At 38.4% G+C, this 17,320-nt stretch overlaps 1 protein-coding gene across 1 annotated transcript in view; it reads left to right on the forward strand.

The window, feature by feature from the left end:
• The window catches only part of PHLPP1 (PH domain and leucine rich repeat protein phosphatase 1), a 257,199-nt gene that overhangs the window by 111,212 nt on the left and 128,667 nt on the right, over positions 1-17,320 (forward strand). Inside the window, exons 2-3 of the mRNA XM_054460529.2 lie at positions 2,306-2,502; positions 10,992-11,117. Coding sequence (XP_054316504.1) covers positions 2,306-2,502; positions 10,992-11,117 — 323 coding nt within the window. The remainder of the gene's footprint in view (positions 1-2,305; positions 2,503-10,991; positions 11,118-17,320) is intronic.

Here is a 17,320-nt window from a genome sequence, read left to right on the forward strand (position 1 = left end):
ATTCCTTCTGGCCTTTGTCCAGTCTGTCTGGTGATTTGCTCTGGGGCTTTCTGTAGGATGTATATGGAGTTGGAGAATTGAAGGGCCAGCCCTTATGTATCCCTGTTCCCTTTTCTTCCAGTCTCTGGTTCTTCATAGAACTGCATAAATGTGACAGGTTAACAAGTATTCTTGAAGCCACTCTCTGATGGACTGAATAAAATGCTTACTTCTGTGTGTGTGTGTGTGTGTGTGTGTGTGTGTGTAGATCAGATCCGTGTGTGTGTGTGTGTGTGTGTGTGTGTGTGTGTGTGTGTGTGTGTGTGTGTGTGTAGATCAGATCCCTGTTTAGCATTAGTTTATTATGTCAAGGAAATTGGAGTTTGGAAACCCAGTTGCCTATTGTCCATTGTTTTTAGTCCTTCACTTGCTTTTCATTTTTATTATTCTTGTCTTTTCTTCTCTCTTACTTCTTCCCCACAGGAAGAGAGTCTGTCATATAGTAAGGAGCTCTTAGACTGGAAACCCCGGCATCTTCCTCTCTAGGTATAAATGAACTTGTGCAGAATGGGACATGTGAATCACTGTGTCTGATCCATCATTGGCAGCCCTTGGCCTGTCACATCTCACATGTTTTAAATAATCTGGGCTTCCTACTCATTTGTGGGAAAACTAACATGTGGTAGACAAACAATACGGTACCTTTCCAGTGAGAGCGCTAACAGCATAGCTGTTTGCTGGGCACCTGGTTCAAGTAGCTGAATTACTGTTATACTTCATCCTGGCCCAGCCTCAGCAAAATTTTGTAGTGTGAAGTGTTTATTTTATAAAACATTTTGATATGGGAGAAAGAAGAAGTGAAATTCAAACCTGTGGCTTATTTCCTAACATCTGTGCCCAAAGTATGTATTGGGAAGTTTCAGATACTCTTTGGAGTTTCTTGTTATTTACTTTTTAGAGCTGTTGTTCTTCCTGTTCCCTGTCTAATAGGTTTTAGACATGTATCAAAACCACTTGGTATTTATATTGATTTTTAATATTAATAAGAATATAATTTATCTTGAACCTATTTCTTTTGCTAGCCCTTGGCAACTAGTCCGACTTCTAAATAAATATGTTATTCCTGACTGGGGTCCTACTATAGTACATATCTCTTATTAACTTATCTCCGAGCAGAGGCTTTGGTACTCTGAAATTATCTGTTCAGTATCTAGAAATGGGGAAATACTTTTCTGGTTGCTTATATGACTGTCACTATGTTCGTGTCAATCACAGTAGTTCTCCCATTAAGTTGATAGGACTTGCCTAACTAATTCTGCCAAATTTCTTTCCATTTGGGAAGTAAAGACTCTTCAGACCTTTCTCAGATCTCTTTCTGCCTTTCAGCCTCATTGCTTATTTCTCTGTCTCTGTGCTCCTTACCATGAGTCATAAGCATTGTAGGACCCATTCTTCATAGATTGCTGGGATAGTATTTCTAATAGGAAATAATAGTGTTTTTTTAAGAAAAATTTTTTTTAATGTTTCCTTTACAGTAAATATACATTGAATATCTGTAGGAGGAAAAATATCCACGGTTAATTTTATTAAACTGATTAGTTTTATTAAATGTAAGATATTGGATGTTATTTTCCTATCTCAGGCTATAATACTTTCTTCTTAGTATATTTAAATAATTCTAACCATTGATAAACATCATGAAGTCTTTTCAAATGTAAAATTAAATTGTGAAAGATAGGCAAGAAAATAAAACTCCAACCCGGGCACGGCGGCTCACACCTGTAATCCCAGCGCTTTGGGAGGCTGAGGCGGGCAGATCGCCTGAGGTCGGGAGTTTGAGACCAGCCTGACCAACATGGTGAAACCCCGTCTCTACTAAAAATACAAAAAATTTAGTCATGTTTGGTGGCCGGCACCTGTAGTCCCAGCTACATGGGAAGCTGAGGCAGGAAAATTGCTTGAACCTGGGAGGCGGAGGTTACAATGAGTCGAGATTGCGCCACTGTACTCCAGCCTGGGTGACAGAGCAAAACTCCATCTCAAAAAAAAAAAGAAAAGAAAACTCCAGTTAAAACAAAGAGTTAAAATGGTGTTTTCCTACGATTTTATGGAAAAGGTTCTTCACTTAATGTTAAGTGTACACGTGGAGATGTAGTTCTTACCATAATTCCATTATGACAGTTATCATCTCAATTATAAATTAGATTGAATTTATAATTTTCCCTTGAATTATTCCCTTGTTGTCCAATTCATATATCTGCTATGTAGATGAGTAGGAAAAGGGTCCGTTTTAAAAGAATAACATGTTTGCTTCTGTTTATTTCAGGAAAACCTCACAGCACGGGTAGCTCTGAACGGATTCAGCTCTCAGGAATGTATAATGTCCGTAAAGGCAAGATGCAGTTGCCAGTGAACCGATGGACAAGACGCCAAGTCATCCTATGTGGGACCTGCCTGATAGTATCATCTGTGAAAGACAGCTTGACCGGAAAGATGCATGTTCTGCCACTAATTGGTGGAAAAGTAAGTTTGTTTTTTTGTTTGTTTGTTTATTGAGTCAGAGTCTTGCTCTGTCACCCAGGCTCAAGTGTAGTGGTGTGGTCTCAGCTCACTGCAACCTCTGCCTCCTGAGTTCAAGTGATTCTCCTGCCTCAGCCAGGATTACAGGTGTGCACCACCACACCTGGCTAATTTTTGTATTTTCAGTAGAGATGGGGTTTCACCATGTTGGCCAGGCTGGTCTCAAACTCCCGACCTCAGGTGATCTGCCCACCTCAGCCTCCCAAAGTGCTGGGATTACAGGTGTGAGCCACCACGCCAGGCCGAAAAGTAAGTTTAAAACAAGCAAAATACTAACAGGTTTCCCAACATCAGTAAGGACCTTACTTTGAGCCATTTCCGTGATATGGGGTAGATGATTTTTTACTCATCTGAGGTCTTATTCAGTTCCTGTTGTGGGTGTTGTTGGTTGGTGGAGCTGTGGGGAAAAAACAGTGCCATTGGCTTATGTGAAGCCTTGATGATTATTGCTTCATTAGTTGTATGCATTTTACCTACTGGACAGAAAATAGGTAGAATTTTATTGTCATATGTCAGAGTTTAGATGATAAATTCGTTACTTATGAGTTGATATCTTAAGCGTACATTTTCTAGTAGAGTATACTGATCCTTAATTTCGTGAATTTAGAAACATTGACACATGCCGAGGGTTTGAGTCTGTAGTGCTTAAGTCTTTGACCACATTTTCCCCTATCTGTGTTTAGTGATCAATGGGGTTAGCATTTTTAGTTTATTAAGTGCCTAGTTATAAATTTTGAATCTTAAATGTTTCTCATTTTGGAGAAAATGTGATGCAACTGATGTATTTTTGACATTACTGGTTTCTTTGCATTGGGCATGTTAACTATTTTATTGCTATTGTTTATAAAATAGAACCAGATTACTTGGGAAAATGTTACATTATTTTCTTTGTCAGAGTTATTTATAAAGTCCCAAGCATTGGTAAGGGTAGCATCACCATAGTTATATGTCAGTATTTCTTGATTTTTAAATGATATGTTAATAAATGGAAATTAGGATTTGGATGAGAAAATGGGTCATTGGACATTGGGGGCCCATAAGCGAATATTTTCTTTTTCTTTTTCTTTTTGTTTTTTGAGATGGAGTCTTGCTCTGTTTCCCAGGCTGGAGTGTGGTGACGCGATCCCAGCTCACTGCAACCTCTGCCTCCCGGGTTCAAGTGATTCTCCTGCCTCAGCCTCCCAAGTAGCTGGGACTACAGGCGCATGACACCATATCCAGCTAATTTTTTGTATTTTTAGTAGAGACAGGGTTTCACCGTGTTAGCCAGGATGGTCTTGATCTCCTGACCTCATGATTCACCCACTTTGGCCTCCCAGAGTGCTGAGATTACAGGCATGAGCCACTGTGCCTGGCCTAAGTAAACCATTTGTTAATTGGTTGTCTAAATAACTGATCTGTTTCAAGGGTTATAAGTGAAGGAAGTAAGACCACATGTGTATGGTAATAAATGGTTTTGTTGTTCACTGCTGTGTAGCAAGCACATTCTTGTAGTCTTTCCTTATGAATAAATAGCCTATGTTAGTTTTTTCCTCTCTATTCTAGTTTCAAGAAGGCTAATACTTGATCATTTTCAAAAACAGGTTTTGGTCAGGCTGTGCAAGATGCATTTAGATCGATTTTAGTTGTTCATTTTGAAACCAATGCTGCTTAACTTTCGTCAGAGCATTGAAGAGTTAGTGACTGATATACTAAGATTTTGCCCTGTGGATGGATGGATTACTGAAAAAATACTCATCTGTATTACCACCATAGGTTATTAAAAATGCATATTTAATGTTTGATGCTTTGTTAGGTCAACAGTCTCTCTCTTTGTGATGCTGGGTGTTTGCATAGGCAAATCTAATCTAACTATTTATTCAGTATCCTCTTTGGGGAAGGCACTGTGCTTGGCACCCCAGAAATACCAACATAGCTAAATAACCCTGCCTGCCTTTGAAGAGCTTATAATTTTGTATCAGAAGATGAAGCAGGCAGAATGATATCTGTTGTAAGAAAGGTGCAGGAAAGTACTGTGGGGAATTAATGGAAGGAGAGATAACATTTTGTCGGGTAAGAGGGAATTTTGTAATGAAAGAGGTAGCAATTATGATGGAATTTGAAGGATGAAAAGTCTTTTGACATGTGAAGGAGATGGTCAGAAAGATTATTATGCTCATAGAGGCAGAGGCAGGAAAGCACATGGAATGTTCAGATAAGGTCAGCAGATCTGGTTATAATTAGCATTTTCATTCAGTACTAGAGACTTGTCCTGTTTCCCAGGTCTGTTACTGGATGGACTTCTACCACTGGGTGAATTGAAAGTTAATAGCTTCCTCTTTTCACAAGCAAAACTTGTAAAACCTGTTTTACACTATGCCTTTAAAAAATAATTGACTACATTGAAAAATTGAGTCTTTAATATCTGTTGACTGAGTTAGGGAAAAATAATTGATTTCTTACAATTTGAGCTTTCATTAATTTTTATCTGTTGTTGTTGTTTTTTTATCCTGTTCTGTTGTGAAAGAAAAAACAGAGTGTAAATGAAAGGAGTTTTATTTATTCTTTTTAATTTAGATATAGAAGAGCTATAGATTTAGAAATAAGGTGTGAGATAGATTGGTCATAACCTAGTTATAAATGCTGTGGTTTCATACCACGTGAGCATGGTCATTACTTTACATATATGGCTTTGCTGTTAAATAAAACTCTCAAAATTTAGTTATTGAAAGAGTATTTAATAGATACATTTATATTATGCGATTTTAATGTTGTATTTAAGTTGTCCTATAGAATTTAACATAGATTTTTAAATAATGTATTATTATTATTTTTTTTAAAAGACAGTCTTGCTTTGTCATCCAGGCTGGAGTGCAGTGGTGCGATCTTGGGTCACTGCAATCTCTGCCTCCCGGGTTCAAGCGATTCTCCTGCCTAAGCCTCCTGAGTAGCTGGGACTGCAGGCGCGCACCACCATGCGCGGCCAATTTTTGTACTTTTAGTAGAGACGGGGTTTCACCGTGTTGGCCAGGCTGGTCTTGAACTCCTGATCTCAAGTGATCCGCCCGCCTCGGCCTCCCAAAGTGCTGGGATTACAGGCGAGAGCCACCACGCCTGGCCAGATAATATTGTATTTTAATTAAAATTTGTTAAATTATGAAGTATAATAAATTGAAGAATTGTCAACCACTACTGAATTTAGGAACTGTGGGGATATGAATACCAGTGTTTCTTCTACCTGTATTCTCTTTACATATATCTCATTGCCTCTCCTAGCTCTAGAAGGATTCACTGTCCTAGAATATGTATTCCTCTTTTTTTCCTTTTTTGAAATAATTTTTACCATGTATCTATATTTTGCTTGTTTTTGATGTGTATAAAAGTGATAAATTGCTGTGGTCTTCTGCAATTGAATTTAGTCACCTAATACAATGTTTCATAATAAGATTACATGTTACTTATGTGGTTTTCATTTCTTTGTAATGTTTACTCTAAACATTCCACAATTTTCGTAATTCCTTAAGTAATTTTCCTGCTGATGGACATTTGGGTTGCTTTCAGTTTGTTGTTGTTATAAACAGTGCTGCTGCTATAGTCTCATGTTGATATGCCTCCTGGTATGCAAGTACCTTTTCTAAGACAGTAGTTTGCAGGTGGAGTTACTATGCTGGAGGGACATTTGGTTATATGTAGGAATCTTTTGATGGTCAGATGATTGAACAGGGAACATATCAGTTAATATAAACTTAAGTAATGCCATGGTAACACCCCTCTTTTCCCCCCAATCTTAGTGACTTGTCAGAACAGTTATTTCTCACATTGTATGTCTGTTGTGGGTCAGTGGGGTTGGGAGGTGGGTGTTTCTTTTGTCACACAGTTGTTCAGGGACCCAGCCTGATGAAGTCTTGGCTCTTTTATACTTCCCTTTGTTGCTTTGGCAAGGGAAGAGGTAACTGGAGCATCATTCATGGGCCTTGTATGTTTGGATGCAGAAGTGACACATGCCACTTCTCTCTGTGGCTCATTGGCCAGAACTAGTCACATCACTCCACCTTAATTGCAAAGGGTCTGAGAAATGTGGAGTAGATAGAGTGATTGGTGAATAACATTATCTTTGCTGCAGGGGACACTCTTGGCATTTAAAGGCAGAGGCAGGGAGTTTAAAATATCATGCAAAGTATTAGAGAGTTCTGCATAGGGGACAATGAAGAACTATTCAATCCACAATTCCTGTAATGACCTCCTTGAGAAATACTACTATTGGGTATACACTTTGGAGCTCAGTTACTGGGCTCTGGGACATACACACATTTACTTTCGCAAGATGATACTGAGTTGTTTTTCAGGGTCGATGTACCATTTTGCATTCACATCAGTGTACAAGTGTTGTTTCTCCACATCTTCACCAACACTTTACTGATGTATAATTGACAACAATAAACTGCACATTTCAGTTTGATAACTGTACACTCCAGTTAACACAATTTGATAGCTGTATACCCCCATTAAACCATCACGGCAACCAAGATAGTGACCATGTTCATTATTCCCAGAAGTTTCCTCGTGTCCCTTTGTTCTCCTTTCCTCCCACCCTTTTATTTTCCTTTCCTCCCACTGTCTCCCACTCCTCTCCATCCCTAAGAAACCTTTTGCTTGATATCTGTCAATTTGTTTACACAGCATTTTTTAAAAAATCGTATTTTCTGTTTGGTTTATAGAAACACAGTTGATTTTTGAGTATTGATCTTGAGTATTGATTTATCATCTTGCTAAATGTTCTGGTTTATTCTAATATGATGCCTATAGGTTTTTTTGTTTACTGTATAGCTAATCATATAATATTCAAATGATGACAAGTTTTTTTCTTCCTTTTCTTTGTCTTACTGTTACGGGCAGGAAGATCTAGTACAGTGTTGAATAGAAACAGTAGATACTTATCAATGATCCTTTTTTTTCTTTTTTTTTTTTTGAGACAGAGTCTTTCTCCGTCACCCAGGCTGGAGTGCGGTGGTGCATTCTCGGTTCACTGCAACCTCTGCCTCCCAGGTTCAAGCTGTTCTCCTGCCTAAGCCTCCTGAGTAGCTGGGACTACAGGCACATGCCACCACACCCAGCTAATATTTGTATTTTCAGTAGAGACTGGGTTTCATCATGTTGGCCAGGCTGGTCTCAAACTCCTGACCTCAGGTGACCCCCCTGCCTCAGCCTCCCAAAGTGCTGGGATTACAGGCGTGAGCCACTGCACCTGGCTCCTTATCAATGATCTTGAGAATGATATCTCACCATTAACATTGAAGTTTGCTTTAGATGTTTGATAAATACCGTTGGTCAGTTTAAGTGAGTTTTTATTTTCTGAGTTTGCTGAGAATTTTTATCCTTCAATTCAGCCTGAATGAAGTTACTAACAGCTTTTTCTGCAACTGTGGGGATAATAGTATGGGTGTCTTTAATCCGTTAATGTGGTTAATGGTTTTATAATTCTAATTACGTTAAACTGTCTTTCTTTATCTGAGGTAAATTCAACTGGTTCTTTTTTTTTTGGAGACGGAGTCTTGCTGTGTTGCCCAGGCTGGAGCACACTGGCACAGTATCAGCTCACTGCATCCTCCATCTCCTGGGTTCAAGTGATTCTCCTGCCTCAGCCTCCTGAGTACCTGGGATTACAGGCATGCACCACCATGCCCAACTAATTTTTGTATTTTTAGTAGAAGTGGGGTTTCACAATGTTGGCCAGGCTGGTCTCAAACTCCTGACCTCAAATGATTCACGTGCCTCAGCCTTCCAAAGTATTGGGATTATAAGGGTGAGCCACTGTGCCCGGCCTTGTTCTTGATACATATATATTTTTAAATGACTGGGTTTTCTAAAATAAATAAATAAATTAATTAATTAAAAGGCTGGGAACGGTGGCTCATGCCTGTAATCCCAGCACTTGAGAGGCTGAGGCGGGTGGATCACGAGGTCAGGAGTTCAAGACCAGCCTGGCCAAGATGGTGAAACCCTGTCTCTACTAAAAATACAAAAATTGCTGGTGCAGTGGCAGGCGCCTGTAATCCCAGCTACTTGGGAGGCTGAGGCAGGAGAATCGCTTGAACCTGGGAGGCAGAGGTTGCAGTGAGCTGAGATCACGCCACTGCAGTGCAGCCTGGGCAACAGAGTGAGACTCCATCTAAAAATAAATAAATAAATAAATAAAAATAAACAAATTACTGGATTTTGATGCAACATTTTGTTCAAGGTAAATCTTTATGACTGTGGTTACCTGTAAGTTTCCTGTTACTGTTCTTATGTGGGTCTTGGTTATACTACCCTCATAGAATGGGTTGGGGTGTTTTCCTTCATTTTTCTTTGCTGGATGAGTTTGCATGAGTTTGGATTGATCTGTTTTTTGAAACTTTGGTAAAACTTACCTGTAAAGCTATATGGGCCTGATATTTTTTTGAGACATTAAAATAAAAAACCTTCTATATTTTAAATGGTTATATAGGGGCCAGGTGTGGCTCATGCCTATAATCCCAGCACTTTGGGAGGCCAAGGCTGTAATCCCAGCTACTCAGGAGGTTGAGGTAGGAGAATCGCTTGAACCTGGAAGGCGGAGTTTGCAGTGAGCTAAGAGTGAAATTCCGTCTCAAAAAAAAAGTTATAGGACTATTCAATTTTTGTTTTGTTTTGTTAACACTGGATTTTACTCCATTGTCCAGGCTGGAGTGCAGTGGTGTAGTTACTCCACACTATAGCCTCGACCTCCCCAGGCTTGGGCGATTTCCCCACTTTAGACTTCTGAGTAGCTGTAGGACTACAAGGTGTGCACTGCCACACCCAGCTAACTTTTGTTTTTCTGGTTTTTTGTTTTGTTTTGTTTTTTGTAGAGATAAGGTTTTGCCATGTTGCACAGGTTGATCTCCAACTCCTGGCTCAAGCAATCTGTCCCTCTTAGTCTCCCAAAGTGCTGGGATTACAAGTGTGAGCCTGCACCTGGCTGATAGGATTATTTAGGCTTTTGATTTTTGTTTATTTAGTACTATTGGTAAAACATATTTTTTCTAAGAATTTGTCACAAAATTGTTCATAATATTCTCTTTTTAATCTCTGGCGAATCTGTAGCTGTGTCTCCCTTTTCGTTGTTAATATTATTTATAAGTGTCTGCTCTCTTTTTCTTGCCAGAGGATGTATCAGTTTTTCTTGCCAGAGGATTTATCAATTGTACTAGTTTTCTCGAAGAATCAGTATTTTGCTTTGTTAATGTTTTCTCTTACATATTTGGTTTTCATTTCACCAATTGCTACTTCTTATCATAGCCTTCTTTCAATTTTGGATTTATTCAGTTGGAGGTTTGATTTTTTTTTCCTTCCAAGTTCTTTTTTGGAGACAGAGTCTTGCTCTGTCGCCCAGCCTGGATCTTAGCTCACTGCAACCTCTGCCTCCTGGGTTTAAGCAGTCCTCCCGCCTCAGGCTCCCCAGTAGCTGGGACTACAGGCGCCCACCACCACTTCCAGCTGTAAGGTTTTTTTTTGTATTTTTAGTAGAGAGGGGTTTTACCATATTGGCCAGGCTGGTCTCGAACTCCTGACCTCAGGTGATCCACCTGCCTCGGCCTTCCAAAGTGGTGGGATTACAGGCGTGAGCCACCACGCCCAGGCTTCCTTCCAAGTTCTTAAGGTGCATGCCAATCAAATTAATGTTCTACCTTCTTTTCCAGTATGAGTATCAAAAGATACACGAGTTCAATTGAAAAATATATATATATATAAATTTCCCTTTATATATCTCCTTTTATTGCAACATATAGATTTTGATATGTAGTTTTTCTATAATTGTTTAGTTCTAAGCGTTTTAAAATTTTGGTTGTAATTTCTCCTTTCACCTGTGAGTTGTTTAGAAGTTTGTTATTAAGTTTCCAAACATAGAAATTTGTATAATGTTACTTTTGGTGTGTATTTTTCCCCTTGTGAAGAACTTACAAGGAGTGGAAATTTGATTTGACTATTTCACTGCATCATTAGGACTTGAAAGTTCTCATGGTAGGGTTTTATTACAGGTTAATTTCAGCTTAACATTAATGTTTTCAATACTTATTTAACATGCTTGAAGACTTCTTAAGTAAAAATTCCTAAGTAAAATCTTAAGTAAAAATTCTAAGAGGAAGTAAGAACCCCAGCACCCTATTGTGAGGTTAGAAGAATAAGAAAGGGAGTCTGGACTAATTTTAAACAGAAAGAGGAGAATTTCACTGTGGCGGGGAAATATAGTAAAGATAAAACTCCCCTTTTTTGGTTTCTTTGTAATTCAAATTGGGTGATCATATGCAGGAACTTAGTTCTCAGTAATGAGTAACATATATAGGGAAAGATGCAAATCCATGCAGGCTTCTTGATCAGAGGCATAGTTAGTGAAATACATCAGTGGTTCTGCTGTCTGACTTGTTTCTGCTTCTCTCTGTTTGCTTTTATAGGTAGAAGAAGTGAAAAAGCACCAACACTGTTTAGCATTTAGCTCCTCTGGACCCCAAAGCCAGACTTACTACATTTGCTTTGATACTTTCACAGAATACTTAAGGTGGCTGCGTCAAGTCTCCAAGGTAAGCAAAGCACTTAAACCAGGAATCGACTCAGCTTCTAGCTGGCTACAAAGTTCCTTTCTGCTTTAGCTGGGTCTAAAATATGGTTAGTTACACACACTTTTTTCCCCCCCAGATACTGCCAGTGATTAGCAATTTGTAGTTTTTTAAAAACTAATTTTGCTTGAAAAGTGGCTTTTTAAAAATTGTTTTTTACTTGCCCAGTTTTGTTTATACTTAAAAACAAATTGGTCTGTAAACAGGCATTACTATCTTAATGCTGTAGATAAAAAACATGAGATTGAGAATATTTGAGGGACTGGCCCAGGGTAAGACAACTATAAAACCACAAAATACCCAGAGAATTGTTACAAATTTCCCTTCTTTCTCTGACTGTTTTTTCATATAAATAGTCTAATATTATACCATCTCTCCTTCACCTTTATTCTGCCTTTTCAGTGATTTAATTTTTTATCTTATTTTGGCCATTTTATATTCCTCTGATTTAATAAGATCACCATGTCCCATGAAATAATATATAGTACTTTTGGCCAGGCACGCTGGCTCACTCCTGTAATCCCAGCACTTTGGAAGGCTGAGACAGGCAGGTCACTTGAGTTCAGGAGTTCGAGACCAGCCTGGCCAAAATGGTGAAACCCCATCTCTACTAAAAATACAAGAAAATTAGCCAGGCATGATGGTGTGCACCTGTAGTCCCAGATACTCGGGAGGCTGAGGCACAAAAATGCTTGAACTGGGAAGGTGGAGGTTGCAATGAGCCGAGATTGCACCATTACACTACAGCCTTGGTGACAGAGTGAGACTCTGACTTAAAAAAAAAAAAAAAATATATATATATATATAGTAATATATAATTATATATATATTTTATAATATATATAATATCTAGTACTTTTGTGTTTAATGTAAACCAGAATAACATTATAAATAACACAAATAAATGCTGATATTTCAGGTAACCTGTGTAAGAATGTTTTTATATCTCATTTAGAGAATTATGTGTAAAATAATGGGGTGGTTTGCAGTCCTTAGTGCCTTGGTTTGGGTGTTGTTTTTGAAATGATGAAATCTCTCTAGGGTGCCAGGAGCATTACAATGGAATATACTTTCATATTTTTGAATTGATAATTTAACTTGTTATCCAAGTTCAGTGTGATTCAGATTGCTGTGTGATGTAATTATTTGTCAAGTGAATGAGTAAGGGAATAACTTTGGAAAACAGTTAAGAGAAAATTTGAGAACAGTATCTAGAAAATCATTTTGAAATACTGGCCGCATTTGAATTACCAGGTAAAAACCATTGCCTGATGATGAGATATCATTTAGGAGAACTGGTTTCTCTTCCTTTTAGAGAAGAAGCAATGGGTAGAGAGTTTCAGTTGATAGGGCTTAGAAAATTCTCTCAACTTAATAGACAAATGGAGGTTCTAAATGTGTAAGGCAGCACTCCTGCAGGAAAAAGTAGGGAAGAGAACCCTTGTCCTTCAGACTCACATGTAGAATTAATGTGATATTAGAAGTATACTTGTCTGGTTTTAAAATTATTTATATGTTTACAAATGTGAGGAGATGAGGAGATATTAAATAACATTGGGCTTTTATATTTATAATTTATCATTTTTATTGTGCTTTTGTGTGCATTTATATCAAAGTGGTTTTATGGGTTGAAAGCAGTGAGTCAATTGCCTACACTCTGCATTATTCAGAATAAAATGCCTAACTAGGATCAAAGTGGAGCACATTTCTTTCTGTATAAAGATGTTGATATTTTAAATTAACTTTTAAATTATTAACTTTTTCTTTATTTTGGAATATTTTTATAATTACAGAGAAGTTGCAAAGATAGTACAGAGAGTTCTCAAACATAGTTTCCCAACCCCCTCACTCAGTTTACCAGATGTATTACCACAATATATCTCTCAAGTATAAGAAACCATCATTAGTACATAACTCTGAACTAACCTGTGGAATTTATTTTTTTGTTTTTGTTTTTGTTTGAGACAGAGCCTTGCTCTATTTGTCCAGGCTGGAGTGCAGTGGCACAATCTTGGGTCACTACAACCTCCGCCTCATGGGTTCAAGCAATTCTCCTACCTCAGTCTCCTGAGTAGCTGGGATTACAGGCATGTGCCCATGCCTGGCTAATTTTTGTATTTTTAGTAGAGGTGGGGTTTCACTATGTTGGCCAGGTTGGTTTTGAACTCCTGACCTCAAGTGATCCGCCCGCCTTGACCTTTCAAAGTGCTGGGACTATAGGTGTGAGCCACTGCGCCTGGCCTTTATTTGGATTTCACTAGTTTTTCCATTGCCTTTTTTCTGTTTCAAGATCTAATTCAAGGTACCACATTGCATTTGATTGTCATGTCTCTTTTGTCTCCTCTAGTGTGTGACAGTTTTTCACTATTTTGTTTTTCTCTCTCTTTTTTTTTTTTTGAGATGGACTCTCGCTCTGTCGCCCAGGCTGGAGTGTAATGGCACGGTCTTGGCTCACTGCAACCTATGCCTCCTGGGTTCAACCAATTCTCCCGTCTCAGCCTACCGAGTAGCTTTGACTACAGGCATGTGCCACCATACCCGGCTAATTTTTTGTGTTTTTAGTAGACACGGAGTTTCACTATGTTGGCAAGGCTAGTGTCCAACTCCTGACCTCATGATCCGCCTGCTTCGGCCTACCAAAGTGCTGGGATTACAGGCGTGAGCCACTGCACCTGGCCTACTTTTCTGTGTTTTTCATGACCTTGACAGTTGTGAGGAATACTGATGAGGTATTCCTCAAAAGCGCTGAAATGCCCTGCAGTTGTATGTAGACAATAATTCACACACATATACATATACAGCATACATTTTATACTTACAATAAGTGGAGCTGAGTATTTCCAAGAGGGCAGAGGGACTTTGATTTGATTATCTTAGATTACTGGTATTGACTACAACTAATTAGAATAAGACCTTCTTTCCTTTTAGAAAGGCTTTGATTAGAGAAGCTGTGTAGTGTTGGGGTCAAGAGTTTGAGTTTCAAAGTAAGGCAGGCATGGATTCCACCATTTCCTGGCCATGTGGCTATATCTAAGTTCCAAATTTTAAACTTTTTCATCTAATAAGGGGAATAATAATAATACTAGTACTTACCTTTTAGGGCTTATATGAGATATGCATATAATAGATTTATACTGGCACATAGTAAGTGAGTAGAACTAACTCAATAAAATAATTTTATGACGGTCATCCTTGATGGGTCAAATAATATTTTAAAGTATTATCTATTTGTATGTGTATTTTCAGCAGATAAAGACACAGGTCTTAGTTTGTCTGAACAAGTTACCTTTTGCTGCTCTTAACAACCATGGCAGCCTTTTGGGGAAAGGATGGCAGACATTGGGGAAATGATTTCCTCCTGAGAAGTTGGGGTGGGGAACAGAGGGTGATACATTTTAGTAAATGCAGACTTTTTTTTTTTTTTTTCTCACTCTGTCGTTGAGCCTGGAGTGCAGTAGTGTGATTTCGGCTCACTGTAACCTCCACCTCCCGGGTTCAAGCAATTCTCCCACCTCAGCCTCCTGAGTAGCTGGGATTACAGGCGTGCGCCACCATGCCGGGCTAATTTTTTTGTATTTTTAGTAGAAACGGGGTTTCACCATGTTGGCCAGGCTGGTCTTGAACTCCTGCCTTGGCCTCCCAAAGTGCTGGGATTACAGGTGTGAGCCACCGTGCCTGGCCTAGTAAATGCAGATTTTCAATACAGTACTTTTTCCTTCTCCAGTTTTAAAAACCAGATATATATTTCAAAAATGTTTAGCAGTTACAGTTAGTGAATTAAGGACAAATGAATTGTAAAGGACTGATTAAAAGAGGTTGGATATTATAAAAGAAATGGGTGAAGGAACTCCCTGTTTGGGTTTGAATCCTATATAAAACATGGCCACACCCTTCTTTAAGCATTATGTGTTGAGGATAATCTTTCGATAATGTCTTTTCCTTTTTAACCTAGCATCTAGGGAGAGTAGACTAGAATCTCACTCCATTTGGGAATATATGCCTACAGGGAATTTGACATGGATAAGGCTGATTGTTATAAGCTCCTTCAGCTTCCAGTTTCCCCCTTCAATTGTCATCTGCTCTTCTTCCTAGGTAGGTATTAGGAATGATATATAACACTCACTGTTACTATGGAAATGTTTAGTTTCTTTTCTTCATATTGAGAAACAAAACATTCTCAGAATGGATAGTCTTTACATCTTGATGTTTAGATAAGGATTCATTTTGATAAGGACCTAAAAGAAAAACAAACCAACAACAGAAACAAAAGTTTCTGATTGTTAGTAACTGTCCCCACCCTAGAGTAGGAGGGCAAAAAAGAAACAAATTTTCATTATTTTTAAATTAAAATGAATTAAGGAAGTAATTTAAAAGGAAAGTTCTTTATTTTCAGTTTATTTTTCTGGATTTTCAGCTACAAGAGAAGTGTTATTTTTTGTTCTAATTTGTTTCATTTGATTTTGGGAAAATTTATAGTTTATTAATCAGATGTGTTCTACCACGATAGGCTTTTATATACTTATTATTTTTAAACTTTAGCACTTAATATTGCTTGCCAAAATAATACCCAAGGCAGTCTCTTTAGAGTTTTTATTTTGGATGTGTATTAGTGGTAGACACTGTGGGAGAGCTGTTTTGGGAGGATTACAATATTGGTTGTAAATTAATTCCTAAAATATTAATGCACAGCATGCTGTAAAAATTGAGTAAACCTCCTGTTATATACAGTGTAAAAAATGGCTCTGTTTGTTCAACATAGGTGCATGTATCCAGCATGTTTTCAAAGTGGTTAGAGGGGCAGTGATGTGAAAAGGCTACGGCTAAGCTGAGGGAATACAAGAACGTGCAGAAGAGCTCCTATCAGATATATGAGTAACTTGATGGAAATGCTGACCTGGATATCCATCTTGATGGTCCACTTTTTAAAGTGCATTCATTGTGGATATGTTGATTGATCCTGTGAATTCTTTTCAAAGTTAGGCTTTCATGTGAATCTGTAGCATGTCTTAGTTTTAATTTAAAAGTTTAGTGACTTCTGTAACACCACATTATTCTACTTTAAAGTCTGTTTCTTGGCCGAGCGCGGTGGCTCACACCTGTAATCCCAACACTGTGGGAGGCTGAGGCGGGCGGATCACTTGAGGTTAGGAGTTCAAGACCAGCCTGGCCAACATGGTCTGTACAAAAAATACAAAAATTAGCTGGGCATGATGGCGGGTGCCTGTAATCCCAGCTACTCAGGAAGCTGAGGTAGGAGAATCGCTGTTGAACCCAGGAGGCGAAGATTGCAGTGAGCCGAGATTGCGCCACTGTGCTCCAGCCTGGGCGACAGAGCAAGATTTCATCTCAAAAATAAATAAATAAATAAATAAAATAAAATAAAAATAAAGTATTTTTCTTTATTCCATGGAAGATTAAAAGTGGATTCACGTCAGTGACTTAGTGTTGTGTCCCTTTTTTTCTTACTCTTTATTACAGAAAATGTCAAATATTCTGAAGTAGAGATAATTGTGTAGTAACCCCCACACACCTGTGACTTGCCTTCCATAGTTACCATCTCCTGGCCAGTGGGCTGTTATCGGTATGCTCCCTTTCTCTCTGGATTATTACAAAGCAAACCCCAGACATTATTTCACTCACAACTATTTTCACAAGTGTGTGTATAACTCTAGAAGATGAGGACTCTTCTTACAATTACTCTTTTTACAACACCGTTATCTATGTGTGTGTGTTTTTTAAAGAATGGACAATTCAGATAAAGATTAGAGGGTTGATTCAGGTACCTTATTCCTGAAATAGTGATGTAGCATGTGGTACCCAAGAAAATATACAACACTTGTGGAAAAGGGCATATTGTGAGCTACGCTTTTAACTTTTTATTAGACAGATGGAATGCTCTCAAATATTGGTTAGCTAGATGAAAATGAGAACAGTTTACTACATGGCACATTTCTAAGTTCAGTATTTTGAATCTGAATAGTAACATGACTGAATTGAAAGTGATGGAGCCCTGCAGTTAGGGACACGATGTCTAATCTTAGGCATTTTATCTTAAACATTGTACCAGTTCTCTTGTGTAGGGAAAAGGAAAAGGCACAGCATGACCTCTTCCAAGGACCTCAAACCTGGCCGGTTTAGTTGGTTATAACATGGTGACGATGAAAGCA

The sequence above is a fragment of the Pongo pygmaeus genome, chromosome 17, assembly GCF_028885625.2.
Source record: "Pongo pygmaeus isolate AG05252 chromosome 17, NHGRI_mPonPyg2-v2.0_pri, whole genome shotgun sequence".
NCBI classification, from domain to species: Eukaryota; Metazoa; Chordata; class Mammalia; order Primates; family Hominidae; genus Pongo; species Pongo pygmaeus.